The 27,860-nt window shown below is 43.8% G+C and overlaps 1 protein-coding gene across 5 annotated transcripts in view; it reads left to right on the plus strand.

Moving 5' to 3' along the window:
* nf1a (neurofibromin 1a) overlaps positions 1 to 22,456 on the plus strand; it is a 372,455-nt gene extending 349,999 nt beyond the window's left edge. For all 5 annotated transcript variants that reach the window (XM_072469810.1, XM_072469812.1, XM_072469811.1 and 2 more), the window contains 7 exons: positions 2,201 to 2,323; positions 3,002 to 3,129; positions 7,227 to 7,327; positions 8,071 to 8,213; positions 9,829 to 9,875; positions 10,613 to 10,829; positions 20,278 to 22,456. In XM_072469810.1, the coding sequence (XP_072325911.1) occupies positions 2,201 to 2,323; positions 3,002 to 3,129; positions 7,227 to 7,327; positions 8,071 to 8,213; positions 9,829 to 9,875; positions 10,613 to 10,829; positions 20,278 to 20,420 (902 nt within the window). In that variant the 3' untranslated portion in view covers positions 20,421 to 22,456. The remainder of the gene's footprint in view (positions 1 to 2,200; positions 2,324 to 3,001; positions 3,130 to 7,226; positions 7,328 to 8,070; positions 8,214 to 9,828; positions 9,876 to 10,612; positions 10,830 to 20,277) is intronic.
* The last annotated feature ends 5,404 nt before the right edge of the window (positions 22,457 to 27,860 follow it).

Consider the following 27,860-nt stretch of genomic DNA (forward strand, 5'->3'; position numbering starts at 1 on the left):
TGACTTTGAGAGGGAAAAGTCCAATTTACTTGAGGGGGAAAAAACTTCTTTTACCATTTTTGCACCATTTATTTCAGCGGATCTTGAGCTTGGAAAGTAGTGAATTTCTTGGAAGAATAAATTGATTCAATAATGTGTTTCCTTCCTGAATTTGTTTTTCAAGTGTTAGTTAGCCTCACCAACAATTGCCTAATAGATTGTAGGCAGAGAAACAACACATGTTTGTTTTGCAAAAGCCTAATGCAATAGATAAGCGGAAATATGAAATGTAAACACAAAATGCTAGAAATTAATTGATTTTGTTTTGATCCCCTTTCTAAAGGGCCTCCCCCTCAACCCCAGCCAACAGGCTGCAGGTGTTGGCAAAATAGAGACTTGCTCCTAATATTAACAGTCCTTTTCTTCTTCCGACCCCCAGGGGAAGCACTCCTCAATTTTATTTAATATGATGGCCTCCACCGCCACTTCCCGTACCAGCCTCCCCGAACAGGCGCCGGAATGTGGCAACTAGGGGCTTTTCACAGTAACTTCATTTGAAGCCTACTTGTGACAATAAGCGATTTTCTTTTTTTTTCATTTTTCAATCGGTGATTACCATCCCTGCAATGGCTGTCCAAAGTGTGAATTTACACTGCAGCTCTGTGGTGTTATTCATTGCAGCAAAAAAAACACTGTTCAATCTTGCTGTCTGTAATTCTCTCACAGTTGAACTGCCCCGGCAAGCACTCAGTTCAGATTCAGTTAAATGGGCACGCAGGTACTGTTAAATGAAGTACGGTGGGAAGCAATATTCCCCACGAGCTGCCCAGTTATGCAGCAACCCAAAAGCCCCCATGCACAAGTCGGCCCTGACACTACTGCACGTTTAAATGAATAATCCCCACACTTCCAAAACAATTTAGAGGGAGTATCGGAGCCTAAACATGGACACCAAATGTTTCTGTGCTGTAAATTCTATGTAGCAATATTGCAGCAAAGGACAAAGGAACCAATAATGAATATGAAGGATTTACTTTGCCGACTTGACCTTTGTGAAAGGGAGTTCACTTAAACAAATTGATTAATTGTAGCGCAATATTGATCTGCTGGTAGAATCTTAGAATCCCAACAGTGCAGAAGGCGACCCTATCAATTCTGCGCCGACCCTCTGAAAGAGCACCCTACCTCAGCCCACACTTCATCCCCATAGCCCCATCTAACCTTTTGGACACCTAAGGGACAATTTATTATGGCCAAACCACCTAACCTGCACATCTTTGGACTGTGGGAGGAAACCGGAGCACCCGGAAGAAACCCACGCAGAAGGTGCAAACTCCACACAGTCACCCGTGGCTGGAATTGAACCCGTGTCCCTGGGGCTGTGCAGCAGCAGTGCTAGCCACCATGCCACTCGAGGAGTAAAGGGGTAATCCGCAACCAAGTGGCATCCACATACAATGGGTGAGTTTACCCGCAGGAATATCGGAAACACTTCTTCATATGTCTTGTCCTCCCGACTAGCAATGTGCTGCACTTGATCAGTTACCTCGGTAAATTTTGAAGTAATACATGCATACATTTCAAAGCAGCAGCTTTCGCCACCAGTGAGTCTTTCCCACATGGCTGTGCGGAGTCTGCACGTTCTCCCCGTGTCTGCGTGGGTTTCCTCCAGGTGCTCCGGTTTCCTCCCACAGTCCAAAGATGTGCAGGTTAGGTGGATTGGCCAAGTTAAAACTTTAGTGTCCAAAAAGAAAGTTTGGTGGGTTATGGGGATAGGGTGGAGGTGTGGGCTTAGATAGGGAGCTCTTTCCAAGGGGCGGTGCAGACTACATGGACCGAATGGCCTCCTGCACTGTAAATTCTATGATCTCAGTTTAAGGAGGATTGTATTGTAGGAGGAATTAAAAATTGCGTTTATACAGTACCTTTCATGACCTCCGAACATCCCAAAGCACCTTGCAACCAGTGAACTGAAGTGCAGTCACTGATGGAGTGCAAGAATTGAGGCAGCCACTTTGTACACAGCAAGATTTTGCAAACAGGAATGTGTTAATGACTAAGTCATCTTTTTTAGCAATGAGGAATAAATATTGTCCAGGTTGCTGAGGCGAACTCCCCTGCTCTTAGGAACGTCCTAAATTGTTTGTCATAGCCTTCATGCTATTCGTGAATAAGTTCTGCCACACTATTATGTTCAAATGATGAACATTGTGTTTTACAGGTACAAGGAAAAGTTTTGACCATTTGATATCAGACAGCAAAGCACCAAAGAGACAGGAGATAGAATCAGGGATTACTACTCCACCCAAGATGAGGCGAGTGGCAGAGCACGATTTTGAGATGGGTACGCAGAAGCATTTTCATTTTATTTCTTAACTATTTATGATCCCTCTGCCTCAGACCTGGGTGGTAACTGAGCTGACTGCTGTTTTGTACCGTGCAGCTACCCAAAACGCAAGCTTAAAGAGCCTTATGTTTAATTACTTCTCTTTCTGTACGAAACATGTTCCGACTTGCAATTCATTGTGTTTTTGCGAGTTTTACCTTTGGTATTAGGCAATGGGTCACTTTGCATATTGTACTTGCACTGTCAGAATCAAGCACTCCTTGAGTCCGTATTTGCAAAGTATAACAATACTCCCTCAACTCTGCCTTTCAAGCAACCCACTCTACACCACAGGGACACTCTGCCAGTTCCCAAAGTTTTATTTTTTTATTCTTGCATCTTTTTCTCATTTAGCCTTGTTTCCTGAAACCTCTTGCATGGGATTTGTTCCACTGAACCTAATATCTTGACTCATTTACAGTAGATAAGTTAACATAAGACATCCTAAAACTGCATTCTTTGTTGGCCTAAATATGGCCTATTTTGTTTTTTAACCTTTTTGTTTGTTTCATTTCCCATCTTAAATATTATTCTTGGCCATGTAAAAAAATGGAACCAGTTCACCTGACCGCATTAATTCACAGTAACATGGTAATCAGCTGAGTGCAATGCCTGTTTTTCCCGTTCCCAATTTAGAAACACAGAGGATATCCTCGCAGCAGCATCCCCACCTGCGTAAAGTCTCCGTGTCTGAATCGAACGTGCTTCTGGATGAAGAGGTCCTCACAGACCCGAAGATCCAGGCTCTGCTGCTTACTGTGCTCGTATGTATAGCTCCCAGTTGATGTCCAATTTCTTAAGTGTCTTGTCTGGCTCGTGTGCCGATTTCATATTTCCTGCTTTGAATTTTTGTAGATTACATTGAGTAATTAAACCGTGCAATAAATTATTGTTGTACTCCCTGGGGATAAGTGAGAGAAAGTGAATTCAGTCTTGTTGGAGTTCATTACTAATGCTACATTCCATTATGCTTTGTGGTGCATTCTATTATTTTTTTAGGCATTTTGTTGCTTGTACGAGCATCGACTGAAAGGTACGCATGAGTAGCAAAGGGGGGGGGGGGGAGAAGAGAATTTAATCCTCCCCTATCCCCTCCCAACTAATTTTCCTCCCTTCCTGCGGGAGAAGCTTACTTTCCATCTAATGCATGGTCTAAGAAATTACTACAAGAAAGGAGGCCAATCAGTCTATTGGGCATGAACTCATCAACTGAAGCTATCGACATTCGTTCCAAATGCCTGCCCGTCTTCATTTCCTTTTATGTTGCTTTTCGAATAGTGATCCAGTTTAGTTTAAAATGAGTCTCTGAATCCGTATCCATTTGTAAACAATTTGCTCTTTCAATAGCCCTCTGTGTAAAAATTCTTCTAACCTTTTCCCAATATTCTAGTCACAGTGCTGTATCATCTTGAAAATCTCTGCGGGAGATGATCTGGTTTTCAACACAGGCTACTGTGCCTATCCCAGCTTTTTGCAAGAAAATAGGGGTCAGCAATTCAACCCTTCAAACCTGTTCCGCTGTTCATTGTTGGCCTGTATCCTAACTATGTCCAACTGTGTTGAGTCCATATCCCTTAATACACTTCGCTAACAAAAATCTAGTGATCTCAGATTTAAAATTATTAATTCAGCTAGCATCTACTACTTGTGGGAGAGAGTCCAATACTTTTACCGTCTGTTGTATAAGTGTTTCCTCAATTCTGTTCCTTGTAGGGCCTCGGCTCCCCTAACTAGTGTCAAAGGTTTTGCTTCATTCACCCAATCAATTTCTTTCAAACTAGTAAAACTCTTGATCAGTCCTGGCTTAACCTTCCGTATTCCAGGGAATGCAAGCCTTCTTTATGTAATCTCGCCTAATAATTTAACCCTTAAACTCCTGGTAACTTCTGGTGTATCTGGGTTCAACTCCATCCAAGGCCGTAAATTACCAGACACTTCGGCCAATTTATTATGAAAACATTTCACCCAGGTGCCCTTATTTGCGAGATGAACAAAGGACAAACACAGGTTCACGGTTTAGCCCAATGTTATTCACAATCTCTCACTTGCACAAAATATGACTCACAGCTGAACTCTAGGTATTACCCGTACTTTGTGAAGGAGGTTAGCCAGCCTACGCCGTGATGTGGATATCTTCTCTGGGCCCGAAACCAAGGGTGCTGCCTTGTTGTGATGGTTGTGCCTGGGTGACTCCCAGGTTCTGTTCAGATGTTCCTTCTTTTATACCGGTTCTGCTAGCACAGAGTTGTAGGTGTACGCCCACACTTGGCCTGAGTTCTATTGTCCCATCCAGACTTAAACTCATTCATGGGAATAAACCAGATACTCCTGTTCAGCCAGGGCGATTCAATCAAGATCTATTGTCCTCTGAAACAAAAAACAAAGAAAAGTACAGGACAGGAACAGGTCCTTCAGCCCTCCAGGCCCGTGCCGACCATGCAGCCCCTCTAAACTAAAATCTTCTGCACTTCCTCGGTCCGTATCCCTCTATTCCCATCCTATTCGTGTATTTTTCAAGATGCACCTTAAATGTCACTATCGTCCCTGCTTCCACCACCACTGGCAGCGAGTTCCAGGCACCCACTACCCTCAGTGTAAAAAAAACTTGCCTCATACATCTCTAAACCTTGCCCCTCGCACCTTAAACCTATGCCCCCTAGTAACTGACCCCTCTACCCTGGGGAAAAGCCTCCGATTATCCACTCTGTCTATGCCCCTCATAATTTTGTAAACACTCTCATCTGACCAGCTATTAGCCCATTGTGGAGTTTGATGGCCTCTTTGTGTTATCCTGCTATAAAGTTGATCACCTATATCTGGAATTGTTACATAGTCATAGCATGGCCTTGTTCTTTGTGTAACTGAGTTGGTGATCACAAAGTCCATATAAGGATAATGAGTTTATGGGTTGACTTGAGTACTCTTGCAGCCGGCCAGTATCTAATCTAGCCAGGGCTCGTTTGGCAGTTTCTCTTCCGGGCCTATGGTCTTGTCAGCCTGTTCCCAGTACCACAGCAGGTATAATCTTTATAAGGTGTGGTACGCAGAACTGCTCTCAGTACCTCACATAGTCTAACTAGGTCTTCGGTATCGCTTCAGCAAAATCTCCTCTATGATCTCATCGTTTGGATATGAGGGTTAACATTTCATTTGCCTCTTTTATTTTGGTACCTGACCGCAATTAGCAATGTGTAAACATAAACCCCAGAAGGAGACCAATCGACCTATCATGTGCATTCCCCATAGCCCTGCAATATTTTCTCTCAACATAATTAGCCATTTTCTTATTGAAAGCCACAATTGAATCTGCCTGCACCACTCACTCGGGCAGTGCATTCTAGACTCCAATTGCTCGCCGCATAAAATAAGATTTTCCTTGTGTAACTTTTAGTTTTTCTGCCAATTCCCTTAAATTGATGTTGACTGGTCCATACTCTTGATCCTGCCAAGCAAGCTGTCTAGCCACTGAAGGATTACAACCTCCATTGAGTACAAGCAACATGGACGTTGGATCAGGGTTGTCCAAGAAAGAGTTTGTGAGCGAACCCGGTGTGTGATCTTGCTGCTGGAGCCCTTGCTGATTCCTCTCTCCGTTTGTGCAGTTTTGCACACCACCATTTTTGACTTTAGCTCATTAAACATCCCAGGCTTGGGCAGCACTGTGGCACAGTGAACATAGAACATTCAGTGCAGAAGGAGGCCATTCGGCCCATCGAGACTGCACCGACCCACTTAAGCCCTCATTTCCACCCTATCCCTGTAACCCAATAACCCCTCCTAACCTTTTTGGACACTAAGGGCAATTTATCATGGCCAATCCACCTAACCTGCACATCTTTGTACATGTGGGAGGAAACCGGAGCACCCGGAGGAAACCCATGAAGACACTGGGAGAACGTGCAGACTCCACACAGGCAGTGCCCCAAGCCAGGAATCGAACCTGGGATCCTGTCACTGTGAAGCTACAGTGCTAACCACTATGCTACTGTGCTGCCCTGATCATTCTTGTAAACCTATATTGCATTCCCGATAAAGCCAAAATATCCTTCCTAATGAGTGGTGCCCAGATTTGCTCTCAGTGACTCCAAGTGCAGTCTAACCAGGACTTTGTCAAGCTGCAGCATCATTTCTGCATCCTTCGACTCCAGTCCTCCAGATATATAGGCCAACATTCCACGAGCCTTCTTGATTACTTTCTGCACATGTTTGTCTCATTTTAAAGATCTATGCGAGAACAACCCTAGCTTGTTTAATGTATTCTCGTAACTGAGGCCTTATACTGGAACCACTCCCGTAAATCTTTTCTGAACCCCCTCAAAAGCCTCCATATACTTCCTAAAGTACAGTGCTCAGAATTGGACACAATACATCACTTGAGGTAGAACTGGTGTTCTATAAAGTTCATCATAACTTGTTTGCTTTTATGCTCGAGGCTTTTATTTATAAAGGCCCAGCATCCTAAATACCTTTTTAACCACAATCTTGTTTACTTTTACACGCGAGGTCGAACCTCTGCATAAGGGAGTCTTGAATTAGTACTAGAGAAAACATTTCAAAGTGCATTGTGAAGGAAATCTGTTGCTGTACTTGGACACATCTTCACATGAGCTAGGAAGATGACGACAAGTGAGTTTAGTGCATTGTAAGTTTCAATTAAAGTGACTTGGTGTACAGCAAATGATCCTCAGAGTAATTGTTTTGAGATTCTGATCCAAGTATTCGAATATTGTGCATCATATCACCACCTAATGTCTTGTTTTGGAACTGCATCATTCTGGAGGTCACTTCAGTGTTTATTTTTATATCTGAAGAATGTAGAAATCCATTCTGACCAGCTAACGACCTTGTATTCTTTTCTAAGGCCACATTGGTGAAACACACTACAGATGAGTTTGATCAACGGATCTTGTACGAGTATTTAGCTGAAGCCAGTGTCGTCTTCCCTAAAGTGTTTCCAGTTGTGTAAGTTCCTCTTCCGGTTACCTCCCTATCCTTAAAAGCGTGATGCCAGCTCAAGCCTGACCAAATTTTAGATTTTCAGAAGTTGAAATGATAGTTTCTGGCTGTGGGTGTCTAGGCGGACTGTTAGATCGTGGGACTCCAGCTTCGCACCTCAGTAAGATGTTGGTCGAAGGAACGAGCGCGGTGTCGGTTCAGTTGATTTGAAACATAAAGATGGTCTTTATGAAATGAAATAAAAATCGTTTATTGTCACAAGTAGGCTTCCAATGAAGTTACTGTGAAAAGCCCCTAGTCGCCACATTCCGGCGCCTGTTCGGGGAGGCTGGTACTTTATCTCTCGCGCTAAACGATACCTTCAACATGCCAGTGAATCGTTTCTGCTTTTGGTAGAGATTTACCTGCAGCAAGTGCTCTCATTAATGCTGTTTTTCAAACTTTAGAGAAATGGTTTTCTTTCCACAGAAATAAATAATCTAACACCTGAGTTTTGCCCCATCTCAGTGTGGAACTATTATTGAACGTTTCCTTTAAATCTGGCATTCACCCTGCACCTCAAGGGCTTTTTTTGTTTGCCATTTTGCATTACAACATTCTCTCAGTTGCGGAGAAATTGTAATTGAAGACAAAGCTTGAATTTTGGCGAGGAAATTTCATGAAGTGAAAGGTGCAGTGATTTAAGAGATTGTTGAACATTTTCTACTTGGTTAACAGACCCCATTGTGTGTTTTCTCTGTGAAACCTAGGCACAATTTACTGGACTCGAAGATTAATACCCTGCTGTCACTATGCCAAGACCCCAACCTGTTAAACCCAATCCATGGGATAGTGCAGAGCGTGGTATACCATGAGGAGTCCCCGCCGCAGTACCAGCCATCATATTTGCAAAGTAAGTGTGCTTTCCAACTTCAGGTTTTTTAATAGAATATTTTGCTTGTCAACAGAGGCACAGAAAAGAGGGGCCTGGGCGCAGTTGGGCAATACATTGGGCCCGGTTTTTCTGTCAAAAGCAAAATGAGAGGGGGTGGCACAGTGGTTAGCACTGCTGCCTCACGGCACCGAGGACGCGGGTTCGATCCCGGCCCTGGGTCATTGTAGGTGTGGAGTTTGCACATTCTTCCCGTGTCCGGGCCTCACCCCCACAATCCAAAGATTTTTTAAAAAATAAATTTAGAGTACTCAATTCATTTTTTCCAATTAAGGGACAATTTAGCGTGGCCAATCCACCTACCCTGCACATCTTTGGGTTGTGGGGGTGAAACCCACGCAAACACGGGGAGAATGTGCAAACTCCGCACGGACAGTGACCCAGAGCCGGGATCGAATCTGGCACCCCGGCGCCATGAGGCAGCAGTGCTAACCACTGTGCCACCGTGCTGCCCTCCACAACCCAAAGATATGCAGGTTAGGTGGATTGGCCACAATTAATTGGGAAAAAAATTTATTACAAAATATTGATGCCCCGTTTCAGCAAACAATGATCCATTGGCATTTCACCTCCAGAATCTAGAATCAAACCCACTCCTGTGTCAACTGAGAATGGTCACATCTCCACTAATTGTTAGGGCCTTGTTGCGAGTTATGCTGTGGGCCCATAAAACCAAATTGAGTTAAAGTCAGTACAAACTGGTATCAGTTTGGTCATTTCTTTCTCCTGAGCAGGAAGGAATGGAAGCACTGAAACACCCTGACGGAGGAGGTCATTGGCTTCCAGTTCAATCACCAGGGAACTGAGCAGTGAAGCAAAATTTTGGGAGGATGTTGCATCATCCTTGCGAGAGAACCTTCAGCTATAAACTTATGAAACCCTTTTTGTGAGCAGAAATGCAGGAAGAGAGCCCAGAGCAGTGTGTAAATTGAATCATTTTTTGTGCAAGTTTTATTTATTTATTCATTCATGTTTATTACAAATTGGCAAGCGAAACGTAAACCCAAATGTTTTATACTGCATTAATGATTTTGAGGGGGTGGCACGGTGGTGCAGTAGTTAGCACTGCTGCCTCATGGCCTAAAGAGACAGGCTGACCCATTAGTTCTGAAGCAGTATCCCAGCCAGACACACCAATTGAGCCCCAGATGAACTGTGAGCGGTGGCGCAGTGCCTTCACGGCACCGAGGACCCGAGTTTGATCATGGCCCGGGGGTCACTGTCCCTGTGGAGTTTGCTCATTCTCTCCGTGTTTGCGTGAGTTTCGCCCCCACATCCCAAAGATGCGCAGGGTAGGTGGATTGGCCACGCTAAATTGCCCCTTAATTGGAAAAAAAAGAGTTGGGTACTCTTTTTAAAAAAAAAAAAAAAAAAAAAAAATTTTTTTTTTATTATTTTGAGGTGTGTAACTAACTTTGTTGCTTGAAGTTAGTCTGAATCAAAAGGAACATTGTTGTGACTCCTGAAGGTTAATGAAGCGAGCGTTCTGAACTGTGATGCAGTTTGATTCTCAAGTTGTCTTTGACATTTTTCAGACTGTGAAATTTTCTTGCCTTTCCCCACCCCCAAATTTCAGGTTTTGGTTTCAATGGACTTTGGAGATTTGCGGGATCTTTTTCCAAGGTGAGACTGAAACAATTTTGAACCATTTTGTGTTGTCTAATTTATCTTTACACTGAATTGTGCGCCGTGTTTAAACTGAAAGGGATAGTTTGTGCAAATTAATGTTTTGTTGCCAGACTTGTATTTAGATGCCATCTTTCATTTTCTCAGGGGGTCCCAAACCTCTTGACAGCCAGTGAAATAGTTTTGAAATGCAATCACTGTTGTAATGTAAGAAACGCAGAAGCCCAGTTTGTACATGGCAAGCTTCCACAAACAGCAATGTGATAATGGCCAGGTCATTTTTTAAAAAAGATGTTGGTTAACATCATGTTGCGAATTTCATTGGATTTGTACTGTAACATCTGTAATCAGCATGTTTCCTGGAGTCAGGTGGCTGTGTATGGACTGGTTAAAAATCATTATCCCTACCGCCCCTCCCACTGCGTTTAGTGGAGCTGCTTCAGAACGGTTGCCTTTGGTGACATCGCCTGATCAGCCTCGAGACGAGGAAACATGATGTAATGGCATTTTCAGTTCTCTTTTACAACCCAATGTTTTTAATCTGTCATTTCCCCGCAATATACAATGGAGGAGCTGTCCTGAGAAAACAATACCATCCCTGTAGACATCCCTCATTCTTTAAATCTTTATATGTTTGAGCTTCTTTACATATATGATTCTTGAAATGTTAATTACACTCTCCTCGGAACGTTTAACTTGCAAATCATTTCTAAAATATTCATCCTGTCGGACAGCAAACTCAGATTCCAGACTACGCGGAGCTGATTGTGAAGTTCCTGGATGCATTAATAGACACATATTTGCCTGGAATAGATGAAGAATCTGTTGAAGAATCGCTGCGCACACCAACCTCTCCCTACCCACCTCCTGTCCAAAGTCAGCTTAGCATTACTGCCAACCTAAACCTCTCCAATTCCATGACCTCACTGGCAACCACCCAGCATTCCCCAGGTGAGTGAAGATTCCCTCTGTTCGTTTGAGCGTGCCTTGAACTGATCACTTTTCTTCTCGTACATCAATAATCAGGCATTCTAACCATAGCAATTTCATGGACATACTATTCACACTTTGTACGTGTCTCTAGTCCCTTAAGATTTGCAAGCTTACTGGTTCTATACTGGTGAACTGGTGAAATTAAATGTCACCATAGTCCCAGAGGACCATAGGCTGCCCTCCCCTTTTGAGAAAAAGCTAGCAGGTGGTGATTTACCTGAGGGTCACCACACCTCGGGCGAGGGGCAAGTTTGAGAAGGCATGGATATCCTCAGCCGGGTTGGTATGAGAATTGAGCCCGCACACGCGTTGCTCTGCATCACCAACCTGCTGCCCAGCCAACTGAGTTAACCGACCCCCATATTTACAGATAAACAAGCATATTTACCAAGTAAATGTGCTTTCCAACTTCAGCTTTTTAAACAGAATATTTTGCTGGTCAACCAGGGCGCAGAAGGGGCGGCCCGGTGGCACAGTGGTTAGCACTGCTGCCTCACAGCGCTGAGGACCTGGGTTCGATCCTGGCCGCGGGTCACTGTCCGTGTGGAGTTTGCACGTTCTCCCCGTATCTGCGTGGGTTTCCTCCGGTTTGCTCCCACAAGTCCCGAAAGACATGCTGTTTGAACATTCGGAATTCTCCCTCTGTGTACCCTAACAAGAGCCGGAATGTGGCGACTTGGGGCTTTTCACAGTAACTTCATTGCAGTGTTAATGTAAGCCTACTTGTGACAATAAAGATTATTATTATAAATTTATATTTAAAAAAACAAAGGCACAGAAGAGGGGCCTGATTGCTGCTGGACAACACAATAGGGAGGATATGCATTTTGGATCCACTGAACATTTAGATTGGTTTTGATGCAAATGTTTTTGTTGTTTCTACCTAATTGTAGTTTTCTGTTTATGTGCATTGTATTTTAAGTAGTATCACTTTTTCTGTTTCGATAGACTTTTAACCAATGGTGAAATTCAAATGCCAGTGTGTAAATGCTCTTTCTCTTGATACCTAATTAACCCTCCTTACTCAGCGGAGCTGAAGTGTTGTGACAAGATGTTCCATTCGTTATAAATCGGACATCGCCATTTCCAAACTCGCTTTGTATCTGGGTACAGGTTGGGGCTATTTTCAAAATGGAGCCTAGTTTTTAAATGGAACCAGTGGCATTATACTTGGCTGGGATGATTGAGAGTCCTGTCCCACATCCTAATTCACCAAAACCCGGCAAATCTGGGGATTCAGTCTTGGACAGATTCGGAAGTAACTTTTTTAAAATAAATTTTAGAGTACCCAATTCATTTTATCCAATTAAGGGGCAATTTAGCGTGGCCAATCCACCTACCCTGCACATCTTTGGGTTGTGGGGGCGAAACCCACGCAAACACGGGGAGAATGTGCAAACTCCACACGGACAAGTGACCCAGGATCGAATCTGGGACCTCGGCACCGCGGGACTGCAGTGCTACCACTGCGCTACTGTGCTGCCCTGATTCAGAAGTAACTTAACCATAGCTGGCACCCTTCTCTCTAATTTGCAATTTAAAAATACGTTTAAGCTAATATTCAATCTTTGTCAGCATCTTTTCATTTTGCATTGTGATTAATTTTTATCGTGTTAACCTGTTCCTTTACGATTATGCATGCACTGAATTTTTCTCTTGTTTTTTTCTTTCTGTTTCTCCCACTCATCTCTTCTGCGCTTGTGCTGCTGTCATTGTGACTAGAGTGTAGACGATCCCCAACAATGCCCCACTTCTGCCGGTGGAAATACCTGGTACAGGTGAAAACTATAGTGCGGGCAATCCGTAATGCCCTCAGTGGCCTATAGTTTCTAATTAGCAAAACAATTGTTGATCGTTAGAATATGCTTCATTATAGTATGGGTTTGTAGTAGTCTATATCTTTGATTTGTAGATGTGGACACATTGTTATATTACCTCAGACAGCCTCATCCCAACCCACGCTCCCATCCACTAGATCCAAAACCTCCCCCCCCCCCCCCTCAGCATTTGTTTCCACAGTAGCCTTGGTGTTTTTTTTTCCCCATGTGAGCACCCTCAAAGTCCCTTTTTAAGTTGTACCTATTTATGAAATTCTGGTTTCTCATTGCGTAAGCCAACACCTGGTGAGATAAACAGACATAGAAAATAGTGGATATAATAGTAAATTTAATTTCCAATTTTGGGCTCTGTTCGTTTACACTTCTGGCACAATAGGTGATCTCTCATGCACTGGCTTGAAAGGGTGGTGGAAGCAGATTCAGCAGTAATTTTCAAAATACAGACTTGCAGGTAGGGTAATTGCAGGGCTATAGAACAAGAGTAGGAGGGTGGGGTTATTGAGGGGCAGCATTGGCACGATGGGCTGAATGGCCTGCTATTTTGTTCTACAATGATTGAATAAATCATCTCGGGCACCTTTCTGCAACCTAGCAGACCCTGCTGGAAACTTGGGATTTTCGCAGTAACGTCATTGCAGCGTTACTGTAAGCCTACTTGTGACACTAATAAAGATTATTATCATTATCTCAGCTGCGGTGCAATTGATGGTTGAGTAACCATTGATACTCATCGTCACCTGGTGAAGTAGGGGAGAAAGTTGCGGGGTGGGCGATCATTTATTTTTTGAATAAACAACACTGAAGTAACGTAAACTGGCTGCTACCACAGGTCTCCAGCGGCGTTGCAGATGGTTCTAGAAGGATTTCCATCGCTGCGTAGATGGTGTTCATGAGTGACACGGTCTTGAGTTGCTGGTCGCAGACTAGCTGCGTATAGATGGAGTGGAAGTTGTGACATTATGTGCAGGATTCAAAAGGATGCTGGGATGCCATCAGTAGTACCTTGGACTTGGAGAATCTGTCATGTGAAAAAATGTCTGGTGCATTCACTCTATTGCTGGTATTCTGTGGTAAACATAAATGTTTTTGTCTTCACATTGGAATCTTAATAACCATAAATGGATGAATTATAATATGAATTCTTTCCATTCCCTTTCCAAGGGGCTGTTTAGCACAGGGCTAAATCGCTGGCTTTGAAAGTAGACCAAGGCAGGCCAGCAGCACGGTTGATTCCCGTACCAGCCTCCCCGAACAGGCGCCGGAATGTGGCGACTAGGGGCTTTTCACAGTAACTTCATTTGAAGCCTACTTGTGACAATAAGTGATTTTCATTTCATTCCCCTAATGTCTTATTCAGTAAAGATCCCACACCGTATAGCATGGGGCCGGTAGGTTGATCTATTCATTTTACTCCATAATATTACTCACCTCTAATGGCATCCCCCGCTGCTGACCGCTTCCCTGTCTTTTTGTTTCCTCCAAGCTCAATTTTGTCCTTGCCATCCTCTCTAGTTCCACCCTTCATGTAAATAGTGCAGCCTGATCCAAGCTTCGCTTACATTGGAATGATGCAGCACAGCAGGAGGTCAACCAGCCCATCACACATTTCTTTACAACACCTATCCAATTAATACTCTCTCTTGCTCTACAGGGCTGAAGTATGCAGGAATAAATAATAAGGGTTTATCAGAAAGATACTACAATAATCATGGAGATTTCAATCTTAATTTGGATAGGATGAAGCAGATTGGCAGGAAAAGCTTGGAAGATGTGTTCATTTTGTTTTCGGGACAGTTTCTTAGACCGGTACGCCCCAGTTTAAACCAGGGGACAGGCTATTAGAGTATGAGAGAAAGTTAGCTAGAAATATAAGAACAGATTGCCAAGAGTTTCTCCAAGTAAATAAAAACAAGAATAAAGTGAGTATTGATGTCTTGGAAGGTGAGACCTGGGAATTGTTAATAGGGAACAAGTGAATGGTGGAATCATTGAACAGGAATTTTGTGATTGTCTTCACTGTAGAAGACACAAATGTCCCAAGAATAGTTGAAAATCAAGAGTTAAAAGGGAGGGAGGAACTTAAAACAATCACCAGGGAATAGCTACGGGAAAATCATTAGATCTTAAAGCTGACGTCTCTCTCTCTCTCCCCCTCCCCCACCCTCAGACCTGATGGCCTCATCAAAGTGACTTTTAATTTGTAATTTAAATTACAAATTTTAATTTTTCGCCCGTCAAGTATTTATCCTGTTCCCTTTGGAAAGTTCTTTTGCATCTGCTTCCACCGGCCTTTTAGGCAGTGTGTTCAGGATGTTTCCTTGTTTACCAAGACCTAGCTAGCATGTTAGTGAAGAAAGCCCTTTCCTTCAGGATTACTGCCAACTGACCACAGCTATTACTGTAGCAGGTAATGTAACAACAACTTGTATAACATCTTAAACGTAATAAAACATGCTAAGGCACTTCAGAGGAGCATTAGAAAGCAAAATAAAACACCAAGACAAGCTATTGGATCAAAGAGAAAGAGGTTAGTCGTGAGATGTCCCAAAACGTTAGAATGCAGGCACAGTAAGTGATTGGGAAGACAAATGGAATGTTGGTGTTTATTGCAAGAGCAATGGAATAGAAAGGTAGCTAAGTGTTACTGCAGCTGTGCAGGGCACTGGTGAGACCACATCTGGAGTACCGTGTACAGATGTGATCTTCTCATTTGGAAAAAGATATAATTGTGTTAGAAGGAGTACAGAGAAGGTTCACTCGACTCTTTCCTGGGATGAAGGGCCTATCCCTTGAAGGAAGGTTGAACAGGTTGGCCCCTCCACCCATTGGGGTTTCGAAGATTGAGAGGTGATCCTATTGAAATCTATAAGATCCTGAGAGGACTCGATAGGCTGGATGATGAGAGGATGTTTCCACTCGTGAGGAGATTAGAACGTGGGGACAAACAGTTTAAGAATAAGAGGTCTCCCCTTTAAGGCGGAGATGAGGAGAATGTTTTTCTCTGAGGGCCATCGTCTGAGGAAGCTTTGCCCTAGAAAGCAGTGGAGGTTGGGTCATTGAATTTATTCAAGGTTGAGTTCACCAGATATTTATTTGATAGACAAGGGAGTCGAGGGTTTTGGGGGGCAGACAGGAAAGTGGCGTTCATTCCACAATCACATTAGTTATAATCTTATTGAATGGCAAAGCAGGCTGAAAGGGCTGAATGGCTTACCCCTCCAAGGTCCTGTGTTCCTATGGTAGATTTTAAGGAGTGTCTTAAATGAGGAAAACGAGGTGGAGGTTTTGCAGGGTGACCAACCATCTTGGATTTTATTGGATCACCCCATACTTTAGGAGGGTGTCCTGGTCCCAAAGCTTTGGCAGAAGCCCTTGCTCCCAGTCATGTGGTCCTCCATGGCAGGTGTCCCTTATTTTCTTTCCCCTGAAAATTGGTCACCCTAGGTGGGGAGTGGTGTACGGACAGAATTCCAGAGCTTAATTAAAATCGGGGATGCTCAGGAGGCCAGAATCAAGAGGAGCGTAGATATCTTGGAGGACAATGCGGTTGGAGGGATTTGTAAACAATAATGGTGGAAGTTAAGACACGAGCAGCAGGTTTTTGAATGACCAAGTTTATGGAGGGTCGAATGTGATAGACTGGCCTGGAGTGCATAGTCCAGTCGAGAGATGATAAAAGACATAAATGAGGTAAGCAACTTTAGAGAGTGGTCCCTGAGAAGAATTGACTTGATCTTCAGTTGGCACTTTTCCCCAGATTTTGATCTGACTGAAGCTCAATAGATAGCCACCATTTGAATCATTAATTAAAATGATTAATCAAATGGCAAAGAGGGCACAGAGCCAGCTCTGAAGCAACTATGCCCCTTGGTGTTCTCTCAAACATTGATGGAAAACAGATACACTCTCTCCAAATATAGAGCACAAATCTATTGTAATATCTGTTGAGAGTTTGTAGCTTCATGTCAAGTGCCTCTTTCTTTTTCAACCAGCTTGCCCCAGGCACACAACATTGCAAATTTTCAGCGGGTTCTAATGAGCAATATTATGGATGGTGGCCAAGGGATGTGACATTTTAAATGTTTGTCCAAATATTTCATTCTCATCACCATTCGCTTTTTTTTCTCTCTCTCACTTTGTTTCCCATGAAGCTTCTCTGCCTTGCTCTAAATCAGCAGTTTTCATACAGACAAACTATTCCAAAGGTACTTTTTTTTCAAAAAAAATTTTGTATGAAGTGCAAACATTTATTAACACAGGCCATCCTTTCGAATGAGAAATAAATAGTAATTCCGGGCATTGAGTTGAGTGTGAGGTGAAGGGGCGGATCCTAAACCCCACTTCAGCTTGTTGATTTATTTTTCTTTTCCTACCTGCCCCATATCGAGTTTGCTTTGAAATGAGATTAGGAGCCTGCGTAAAATGAGCTGCTTTCAGATGTTACGATGGGTGTCTCGTCGTCACAGCTGCTTTTCAAATGTCAGTCACGCAGGATTATGGCCAACTCCAATGTGCTGCTTTCCAATTGCAACACGCAAGGCAGGCTAGAAAATCTGAGTTACAGAAACAGAAACTTCTGGAATTACTCAGCAGGTCAGGTAGTGACTGTGGAGCTGGAAACAGAATTGACTGCGTCAGTTTGATGAGCGTTTTGATGGAAGGTCGGCCACCTGAAAACTTTAACTGTTTCCCTCTCCGCAGGTGGTGCCGGTCCTGCTGCTGATTTCTGACATTTTCTCTTTTTATTACTATTTTGCAATAATTTTTTTGATGCAGTGTTTTGTTCAAACTGTTAAACAAGCTACATACCGCTCAACCTGTGGGGCTGCGAATCTGAACTACCAACCAAAATGTTCAAATCACCCAATATCTCAATTTTTAAATCTATTTATATGCTTTTTAATGTTGTATGATTTTCGCAAACCCGTTTGCCAAGTAAGAGAGCTTCAGCTTACTGTCTTTAACATGTTTCCTCCCAAACAGGGAGGCACGGTGGCGCAGTAGTTAGCACTGCTTCCTCACGGCACTGAGGACCCGGGTTCGATCCCGACCCCGGGTCAATGTCCGTGTGGAGTTTGCACATTCTCCCCGTGTCTGCGTGGGTCTCACCCCCACAACCCAAAAAGATGTGCAGGGTAGGTGGGTTGGACACGCTAAATTGCCCCTTCATTGGGGAAACAAAACGAGAGTTTGATACTCTTTTTTTAAAAATGTAATGTTTCCTCCCTGCCCATCCCGAGTGGGAGATCAATTCCTTCCTATAATTTAATTGTGTGCATTTAGGCCTTAAACTATACAGCATTGAAATATGGTAAACTGTTAATCTCATTAAGTGTGTATGTGTGGGATGGAGTGGTAGGAAGTGTAATGTTACAAATTAAACACACAATGCCTTAATATGCTGGGCTGCAACTCCAACAGAAAACCTTCATCAGTTACAATCATCCCGGAACCATTTTAAAAACCTCGGACTGGAGTATGGACAATGTTTCGGACAGCACCAAAGCACAGGAGTACATAAACAGACTGGCTGAGTGGGCGGATAAATGGCAAAATGAAATACAATCTAGTGGAGTATGTCTGTGTGTGATTCATCTTGGCAGGAGAGTAATGAGGCCATTTATTGCTCGGATGATAGGAGACTAAATAAGATGCAAGAAGGGAGAAACCTGAGAATAAGAATGTATAAATATAAATATATCTCCTACCGAACAACAGTAATTCTCTCCCCCTCCTCCACCCCCTCAAAGGTTCATGGACTGTAATACACTATTAGATGTCCAGTGGCCATGAAAAGCATTCTATAAGTGCATGTCTTTTAAATTACTAAAATTAGCAACAGATATTGATGAGGCCATAAAATTTGCAAGCTAAGTTCATTTCCGAAAGAGTGAAATACTCAGGCAAGGAAGTAACGCTTGGAATACTTTGTGCCGTTGCATTCAGTAAAGACTTCACACAAGTGCATGCTTATGTTAAAATCTACCATGATTCTGTCCTTTCTTAATGCTCAATTCCCATTCAAAACCTGGGTGTGCAGGAGAAGCCAGCACTGTTCTATGTTTGATTCTGGGCTCATTTCCAGTTCCTTACAGGTTAAATAGGAATTCTGTTTGGTCTTGGTGCGATGTTAATATTTTAGAAGTTGAACTGAAAAGAGCCACCATCTGCCCTGCCTTCAGAACGGCAAGTCCATCCCATTCCCAATCTGTCATTTTGCACAATAGTAGTTAAAGTAATTTTGCGTGGCCATTATAACTAAAGTTTCATCATCAGGGAGCCGGTGGTTTTTCTTTCTCTTATTGCATTACACCCCCCCCCCCCAACGCGCGCGTGCACACACACACACACATTAAATAGCAGGTCTAAAATCAGACAATTTGCAAAGATATTGCATTTACTTTTAAACTAACCACTTTATTTGATGCAGCCTTATGTCCCTCCCACCTATGACTAGGAGGACAAGCCAAGAAGGACAGCAAGTCTTTGCATCAATGTAATGAGGAATAATAATAATAATTGCTTATTGTCACAAGTAGGCTTCAATGAAGTTACTGTGAAAGGCCCCTAGTCGCCACATTCCGGAGGCCAGTACGGGAATTGAACCCGTGCTGCTGGCATTGTTCTGCATTGCAAGCCAGCTGGTTAGCCCACTGTGCTAAACCAGAACGGCAGAACTTTCTTTTTGGCTAAAATCCTTAACTCGATCCAAGTCAGCAGATCTCAGCAAGGGCTGTTGGCCTCCTGGCAATGAAAGGAAAATCAGCTCATACTCTTAAACCCGGATCAGTGTTAGTGACCCGAGTTGAAAAATTGAGTGCGAGAATGTTGTGACCAACCCTCCACAATTGAATAGCCCTCTACTTTGCACTGTCTGTGCCTGTGAATGAAGCGTCTTTAGCTCAGTCTGTCAGGTTACACAATGAAGTCTAGAGTCAGCATGGGATAGCATGTGTTTCAGTGATCCATAACCCTATCATGCTATTTATCTTTAGATATAAAGAAATTGCAAGTCTGTTCAGCATTCTCTGTACTTCAGAGAAAGTTGCACGCATATCCAGGGAGCTTGGACCAAGTGTTCTTGAGTTGAGTAGCGGAGGGTTGTAGAAAAGCTGACGGATGCATATCGCCACCTTCAGGAGAAACAGGGAGGATGAGCTTGAATCAAGAACATTGGACTTGTAGTTGTGCACTCTGAACAATTCAGAATTGAGGCAGATTCAACCAACACCACACAATTAAATGAAAATTGTTGACACTGGGATGCAGTTGCGTTTTCAGATTTTTAATGTCTTTACAAGCCAGACCTTTGGTGCATAGTCTGTGATCCTGGATGACATCCTGATTGTCTTGTTCTGTCTGTTGGGGAGGAGAACACCGGTATAGCTAAAACATCCCGGGGTGACTGGCCCACACATGACTGCCAGTCTTGTAGCTGCTATCTCTGACACTGTGCTGAGCATTGGGCACTCTTCTCTGCCTGATCGTTTGCCATTTTTAAAACAAGCAAAATGTTTCTTTTTTTTAAATTACTAACATTAGCCATGTATATTTCCGTGACTTTCCAGGAATCGATAAAGAGAACGTGGAGCTTTCGCCTTCATCGGGACATACCAACAGCGGGCGAATCCGTCATGGGTCCGCAAGCCAAGTGCAGAAGCAGCGAAGTGCCGGCAGCTTTAAGCGGCCCAGCATTAAAAAGATTGTGTGAAGTATTTAGTGACTGACCCATTGAGTCTTGTTGGGCTTCGCCCAGGTGAACCCCACCACCACCCCCTCCCCCCAAAGAAAGCGTTTCTATTCCTGCCGCATCTGACATACGCTGCCTGACGACTAACAACCGAAGATTGCCCTGCGACCCAATTCATTTCTTCTTTTCACGCACCAGTATTTTCTGCACTGTTTCTAGAAAATGGTTCTTATTCACATAACATGAAGGTTCAAAAACGGAAGAAGTATTTTTGTTTGGTTATCTGGTTTATTTGGGGCTGGAGGTGGGGAAGAGAAAAAGGCACTGAAATTCTTATCAACACTGTTAATAGTTGTCAAAACATGGAAGCCATTAATTGCAGAAAGGATGGTTCTACCTTATTTGCCTTTTATATGATAATGATAAGTGCTTTGCTGTTTGTGCACTTTTCAGCGATCTACAAAAGTGGCTTAATGGGTAGGAATTAATCACGCCCGTTGGTGATTTTTGCTCTGAGGAGAATTCCCTCTGTTTCGAAAAAAGAAACCTTTAAGCTGTAGGTACAGTAACCAACCACCATGTTTAAAGCACATTTAACACACACGAGTTAGGTCCATTGCAGCAGTCATAGAAAATGTACATAACCATTGCATTTATTTTACTGATTCCGCAAATAACAAAGACGTTGTCTTTTTTTATATTTGTTTACAGTCCTGGAAAAACTATGAATTAAAAATATGATATGCAAGAACTTTGCCAAAATAGATAATTATCACAACGGGGAAAAAAAACTGAGTATTAAATTTGTGGAATTCAGCAAATGTGACTCCTTTAGGGACGATTGTGTAGCTGCCATTAAGTCACAAAAATGAAACAGCAACAATATCTTGTGCAATTAACAATACATTTCAGTGTGGTCTTAAGAATGGTGCCCGAGAGACCATATTCTTCACAGTCGAATGCTGATGAACCCAGGGCACGGACTTGAGGCTGATATCACTGACTTGGATTTTGTTTCGAAGTCTCTCTCTTTCTCAGAACACACACACACACACACGCACAGATGTGCACATGATTTCAAATCAAAGTTGTTTCTCAGTCAATGTTATGCAACAGACCTTACTGCAAGCAGTCACTGCTAGTGTTGGCCACAGATTTTTTTTAAACTGCAGTACGTTCATCTGTAAATAATTTTTGTGTAAAATTGACAAAGGTATATTTACTACACTGTAAATACATGTGATGATATATTGTATTATTTTGCTTTTTGTAAAGCAGTTAGTTGCTGTACATGTATAACATAACAAAATTTGATTATTCTAGTGTCAGTAATGTTAACTTCTCTCTTCCCTTCCGTTGCATTTTATGTCATTAAAAGAGACAAAAAGGAAGCACTGTATTATTACTTACAAGTCTCATCAGCTAAAATATCCTCATAATTCTCAACGGCCGAGTCCCACCACGATCTGCAGTTTAAAAACCCAGTGACATGATGCGCTTCAAGCAGTTTTGCTATTTGTAGGTATTGACGAGGAACCCTGTTACCCCAACAACCTCTTTTCCTCTAAAATCTGGAGTATAAAGGGGCTGCGCCAGTGATGATTCTAAAAGGAAAAGAGAACTGCCTTTGGAATATAAATATTTTTAAGTACTCAAGTTGCTAGACGAAGGAAAATCACAACCCCTCTATTTCGCCTTCTGCCAGCCTGATAATTCCATGAACACAAATTAGTGAGTTGCTACCTAATCGTAGCTATCAATTTGTATCACAGATCCAGAAATGGTGTGAGGAAAGCCCGCAACGTTCGAGACCAAAGGTCCAAAGTCACCTATTCGTCCCAAGCCATGCTACACTCACCGCGTCCCACAGTACTTACTCATGCATTATGTCCGAAGATTATATTTATAAAACAAGTCTTTCTGATTTTCAGGTTGCACAAGTGTGCAATGTAAAGTTACAGTATTCCTTTTCCAGTTCTCTACAGCCTGCATATACACCGTGTAAATCTGAGAGCTCTTTAAATATCTGTAAGTATTAAAGGTTTTTATCCCCCCAAGTTAATCATTTGTTTGATCTGTCAAAGGCAATCCTCCAAATGCACTTTTGTGTGTACTCAGACCAGTGTTTTATTTTAGATATGTGAAACTGACGAGGTAAAGGGATGCTGTAGCATTAAAATGAAGTTTGATCTTTCTAGTAATCCTGAATTTACAATCTCTGGACTTTTATTTTCTCCAGTTTGTATGCCAAGTTTTTTGAGCTGATTTATGACAAATTGAATGATTTGTTAGACGATACATTGGTGCTTTTAATATACAAGCAGTGAGTGCAATAATATCTCGCGTGGCGTTGCTCCTCATCACGGTAGAATATTTTATGGCACAGTGTGAGCTAATAGACTGTAAAAGACTACAGGGGGTCACGTACAGTTGAGCAGAATGAACAGGCAGGTGGCAGATACATAGAAAATAGGAGCAGGCGTAGGCCATTCAGCCCTTCAAATCTGCTCCACCATTCAATATGATCATGGCTGATTCTCTATGTTGCTCTTTCTAGCTTTATTCTATTTGCTCTGTTTCGGTCACCTTTGCTCATGAGTCACCAGGTATCTTTGTGATACCGCCACGTGGTTCAAGTTTAGATTATGATTAATAACACAGCACACCGCTTAGTAAGGATTAAAACAACGGTCATTTATTATATACAACAAGCAATATTAATACCCTAATACTACTATTTATATAACAAACCTATCACTACTGGCCAATACTTAACTTTAGGAAGAGCCCACCAGGTCAGGGAAACGAATGGCTTGTCCAATCAAATCTGGCCCGCGGGATTCAAAAGGCTGCTACAGGTCGGTGGCTAGGTGTCTCTACCGGATAGCGATCGTTGGATTCACACTTACTGCTACCGGTGGCTGGTCTTGCGAAGGTCTCGAGCAGGCGAAGATGAGAGAGAGAGCGATCTGAACTTGGACCTTTACTTTTATAGGGCCCAGGGGCTTCCCGCCTCCCGGGGCGGCCCTTGACCCTGAGTCCCAAGTGATTGGATTCTGTCCCCAGTCTCTGGGGTCGATGTGTCCAATGGTGAGGCGATTCCTTGATCGGGGGGTGGTCGCTCACTTGTCTTTGTTTCGGCCACTGCAGGCGCCGACAGGTCTGGCCCGGTATTCAATTGCTAATATGTTGCAATTGTTCACGGGGATAGCCGATTTAACTGTGGATGTCTGAGTTGATTAGGTGTAAACAGTCCTGAATGAAACTGCGGATACCTGGGTTGAAGGGCTGTTGATAGCCCTGAGTATCGATCTGGGCTACGTTCCCAGAGCTGAATATGCAAACCTGTCTGCAGCTGCCTGCTTGTGTCGTCTTGGCTGCTTTTCCCAGCAGTCTTTCGGGTTAGCCATTTTAAACTGGGTTTTGGCCAGATTAATCGGAACGCAGCCATTTTACATGGCTACATCTATCTCAACACCAAACTCCAGGGCTAACCCATACCTCTTGCCTTCGAGTCTTGGAAATCTATTTTCTCCTTAAATATATTCAGTGGTAGAGAATTCCATGGGTTTGATGCATGATCAATCACTACTGAAGCGAGATTGTAGTCCAATTGAAGGCTTTAATGAACAAGTAGTTACCCCAGCAGCTCCGGTACAGAATGACTGCTGTGGGTGAAACACAGACTGTTATGCTCCACCTGCTGGGCGGAACCAGCAGGCAGGTTCCACCACTCATACTACAGTATAAGGTACATCCCACCTAGGTACCGCGATACACCTAATATAACCTACCACAAGGTTCACCGGTGAATACATTTCTCATTTCAGTTCTACCCCGTATCCTGAGAATGTGACCCCTTGTTCTAGAGCTCTCCCCCCAACCCAGCCATAGGAAACAACATTCCTGCATCCAGTTGCCGGAGGGGGTGAAGGGTCCAAATCCCACCGAATATCCAGCACGGATATTTTGGAAGATGGCGGATGATAGTGATCACTCCCCGCAGTTGCACAAGGCTAAGGAGTTATTTTGAGACACCGGAGGGGTGGAGGACTTAATTAACAAACATGGCCTGGGGTGTTTTAGGGGGATTTCTTTGTGTTTTCTTGTGTGGGTCTGTGGGTGGAAGGGAGTGGTGGGGATATTCTGTATATAGTTGTTGATATTCTGCTGTTGAAGTTTATTCTCTCTCAGGGATGATGGGTGATTATCTTCTATGGTTTATGGGTCCCCTTTTTCTTTTGAGGAACAGTTGATCCTCGTGTTGGGCAATGCTGTTGTCCTTCATTGTCTGGTGGGAGCTACCCCGCTAGCAGTGCATAATGCTGGAAAACGGGAGTGAAGTGGGGGGAGGAGATGCCGCCATAAAACAGTGAGGAGAGACCTATCGAGAACAAAAAAATTAATCCACGGATATACTTGATGAACATGCAAAAAAAAAAGAAAAATCTGTATCGTTTGGACGCAAGAGCCCAGGATCTATTTCCGCCACCCCCCCCCCCCCCCCCCATCAGCGTCATGACAGACGACAAAGCCCAGGCCACCCCCCCCACTATGGTGCAAAGGATTTTGGCTTGAAATGATCCAATCTGGAGTCGAAGACATAATTCAGGACACACTTAAAGAAGCTTACGCAAGGGTCCACACTGTGGCATAGTGGTTAGCGTGCTGCCTCACAGCGCCGAGGACCCGGGTTCGATCCCGGCCCCGAGTCACTGTCCGTGTGGGATTGCACACTCTCCCCGTGTCTGCATAGGTCTCACCCCCACAACCCAAAAAATGTGCAGGATTGAGCACATTCAATTGCCCCTTAATTGGAAAAAAAAACTAATTGGGTACTTTAAATTCATTTTTTTTTAAAGCTGATGTCTGTCTAAATTGGGACGAGTGGCCAGCAGGGAATTAATAAAATTTGTCCCAGTTCAGGGTGCAAATGTTATCCATGACAACCAGGATTCCCCCAGTGAGCCGTAGGCAATAACACTTATCGACCATTGGGCTCGGCTGTAATCTTAAGAGACCGAAAACTGGATCCTTTTATTAATTATAATTTCCGCACCCCCGGCCTACTTCGAAACCCAAATGAAAGACTTGCCCTCCCCACCCCTTGCACAGCCTAGTTTGGTCTCTTGGCCCACAAATGGATCTCCTGCAAAAACACTACATCGGAGTTTAAACTCTTACGGTGTGCAAATGTCCTCTATTTTTTCACTGGGCCATTCAAACCTGTAATATTCCAGGTGATCAAGCGAATTGAGGGTCTCCCTCCCCTATTCACTCCAGAGTCAGCCATTTCCACCAAGAGATTACCCAAGGGATATTTAAAAGGTACAGCAAGCAGATTCACCCAAGGTGACCACCCAACCAAGTCAAAAGACTGGACAAAGAAACATCTACAGACACCGTCAACAAACTACCCCCACCCCTCTCCCCTCCCCCCAACACCATTGCCCTTGAATACGACCACACCCAAGTACAAATACAAAGAGCAACGAGGCAAACAAAAGCTACTAAAGCCTACATCTAACAAACAAACAAAACAAAAACTCAAAGCTCCTTATGTAAAAAAACACTGTAATAAGCTGCAGCAAACCCTTCAAAACTGCTCCCGTTAGCGAACTCTTAAGTTAGCAGGGAGGCCCCTGACAGGAGATAAAGTAGCATAGATGTAAACAACAAAATACTAAAACCCCAGATATCTTGCACACTGAAAGGATGATCTTTATTATCAATTCAAACAAAACTCCACATAGTGTAAAGACCCAAATCTAAACGAGAACTGTTCTTAGTAAACTCGAACAAGAACAGGAAAAAAATCAGAACAAACATGAAACTCCAAAAATGTAACAATTCAGTACACCCATTGTCCGAACCGAAAAACACAATTACACTGCGCCCATCTTGTGTCTTTTAACCAAAGAGTCCGCCTCTCCTGGCGCATTGAAGAAATAGTCTCTTTCCTCGAAAGGAACTCTGAGCTGGGTAGACCACACCAACCGGACTCCACTCTTACACAGGGTGGCCTTGACACTATTGAACGCAGCCCTCTTCTTTGTTAACTCCTCACCCACGTCCTGATAGAACCTTCCCACTCAACATCGCGGTGTCCTTAGCCCATCTCAAAACCCTCGCCTTTTCCTTGAAGCTGTGGAACCTAACGCCACAAGTGCTGGATCTTCAGGACGAGGCCTCGGCCAAAGTGCCCAATGGGCTCGGTCCGACTCAGGAGGGTATATGAATCCACCCTCACCCACCATGTTGCTGAACATTTCCGAAATGTATCCCATGGGCAGTGGGCCCTCCATCCCCTCTGGCAATCCCACATTCCAAGTATTTTGCCTCTTGGGCCTATTTTCTAGGTCCTTCATCCTGGCTCGCAATGATCTATTTGTTTTGATCACCAAAGACAATTCGGATTCCAGTGAGGCTTGGTCGGAGATTACCACTGCAGAGTATTCTGCTTATACCACCCCAGGAAGCGCTGTTTTCCCCACTACGAAGAAGTTAATGCGGTAGCATACTTGTGGACTTGAGAGAGGGAGAACCCCTTCTCCCTCGGGTGTGTGAACCTCCATGGGGTCCCCCCCCCCCACCCAACCTGATCCGATTGCTTCCCGGCTTTGCGGCTGGATTTGTCAGTCCGTCGGTACTGTACTCAGTTGAAGTTTCCCTTTAGGAGAGTCGGTGGGAGTCTAGGTCAGGGATTTGTATCATGGCTTTTTTGATGAAGTCTGCCTTGTCTCAGTTTGGGGTATATATATTCACTCGTAGTATCGATGCCCCATTCCAGGACACTGCTGACCATTACATATTGCCCCCCTGGGTCCACCATCATATTCATCGCTGAAAAGGCCGTCCTTTTACTAAACAGCCTGACCACTCCCTCATCCCGTAGCATGCTTGGTAGGTCTGACCTATCCAGCACTTTCTTAACCGCAGTCAGTCCTCCCTCAGGCGTGTCTCTTGTAAGAGACTATTTTGGCCTGGAAGACTTTAAGCCCCCTGCAGTTCCAGTTGACTATCCTGATTTTGGGGGGGGGGGGGGGGGGGCGTTCTGACACCCCCCCCCCCCCCCCCCCCCCCCCCCCTCCTGCGGGGTCAGTCATATTTACCATGTACTTGTGGCCCTGTACACCGCGGCCTCCCTTTAATTGGTGGCCATCCAAGGTGGCAACCGCTGTCTTCTTTATTTCTGCCGTCCACATCTACAACCTGGTGCATAGAATCATAGGATTTACAGTGCAGGAGGCCATTCGGCCTATCAAGTCTGCACCGGCCCTTGAAAAGAGCACCCTACTTAAGCCCACGCCCCCCACCCTATCCGCATAACCCCACCGAACCTTTTTGGATACTAAGGGCAATGTTAGCGTGGCCAATCCACCTAACCTGCACATATTTGGAATGTGGGTGGAAACCGGAGCGCCCGGAGGAAACCCACGCAGACATGGGGAGAACATGCAG

The sequence above is a fragment of the Scyliorhinus torazame genome, chromosome 12, assembly GCF_047496885.1.
Source record: "Scyliorhinus torazame isolate Kashiwa2021f chromosome 12, sScyTor2.1, whole genome shotgun sequence".
In the NCBI taxonomy this organism is placed as follows: Eukaryota; Metazoa; Chordata; class Chondrichthyes; order Carcharhiniformes; family Scyliorhinidae; genus Scyliorhinus; species Scyliorhinus torazame.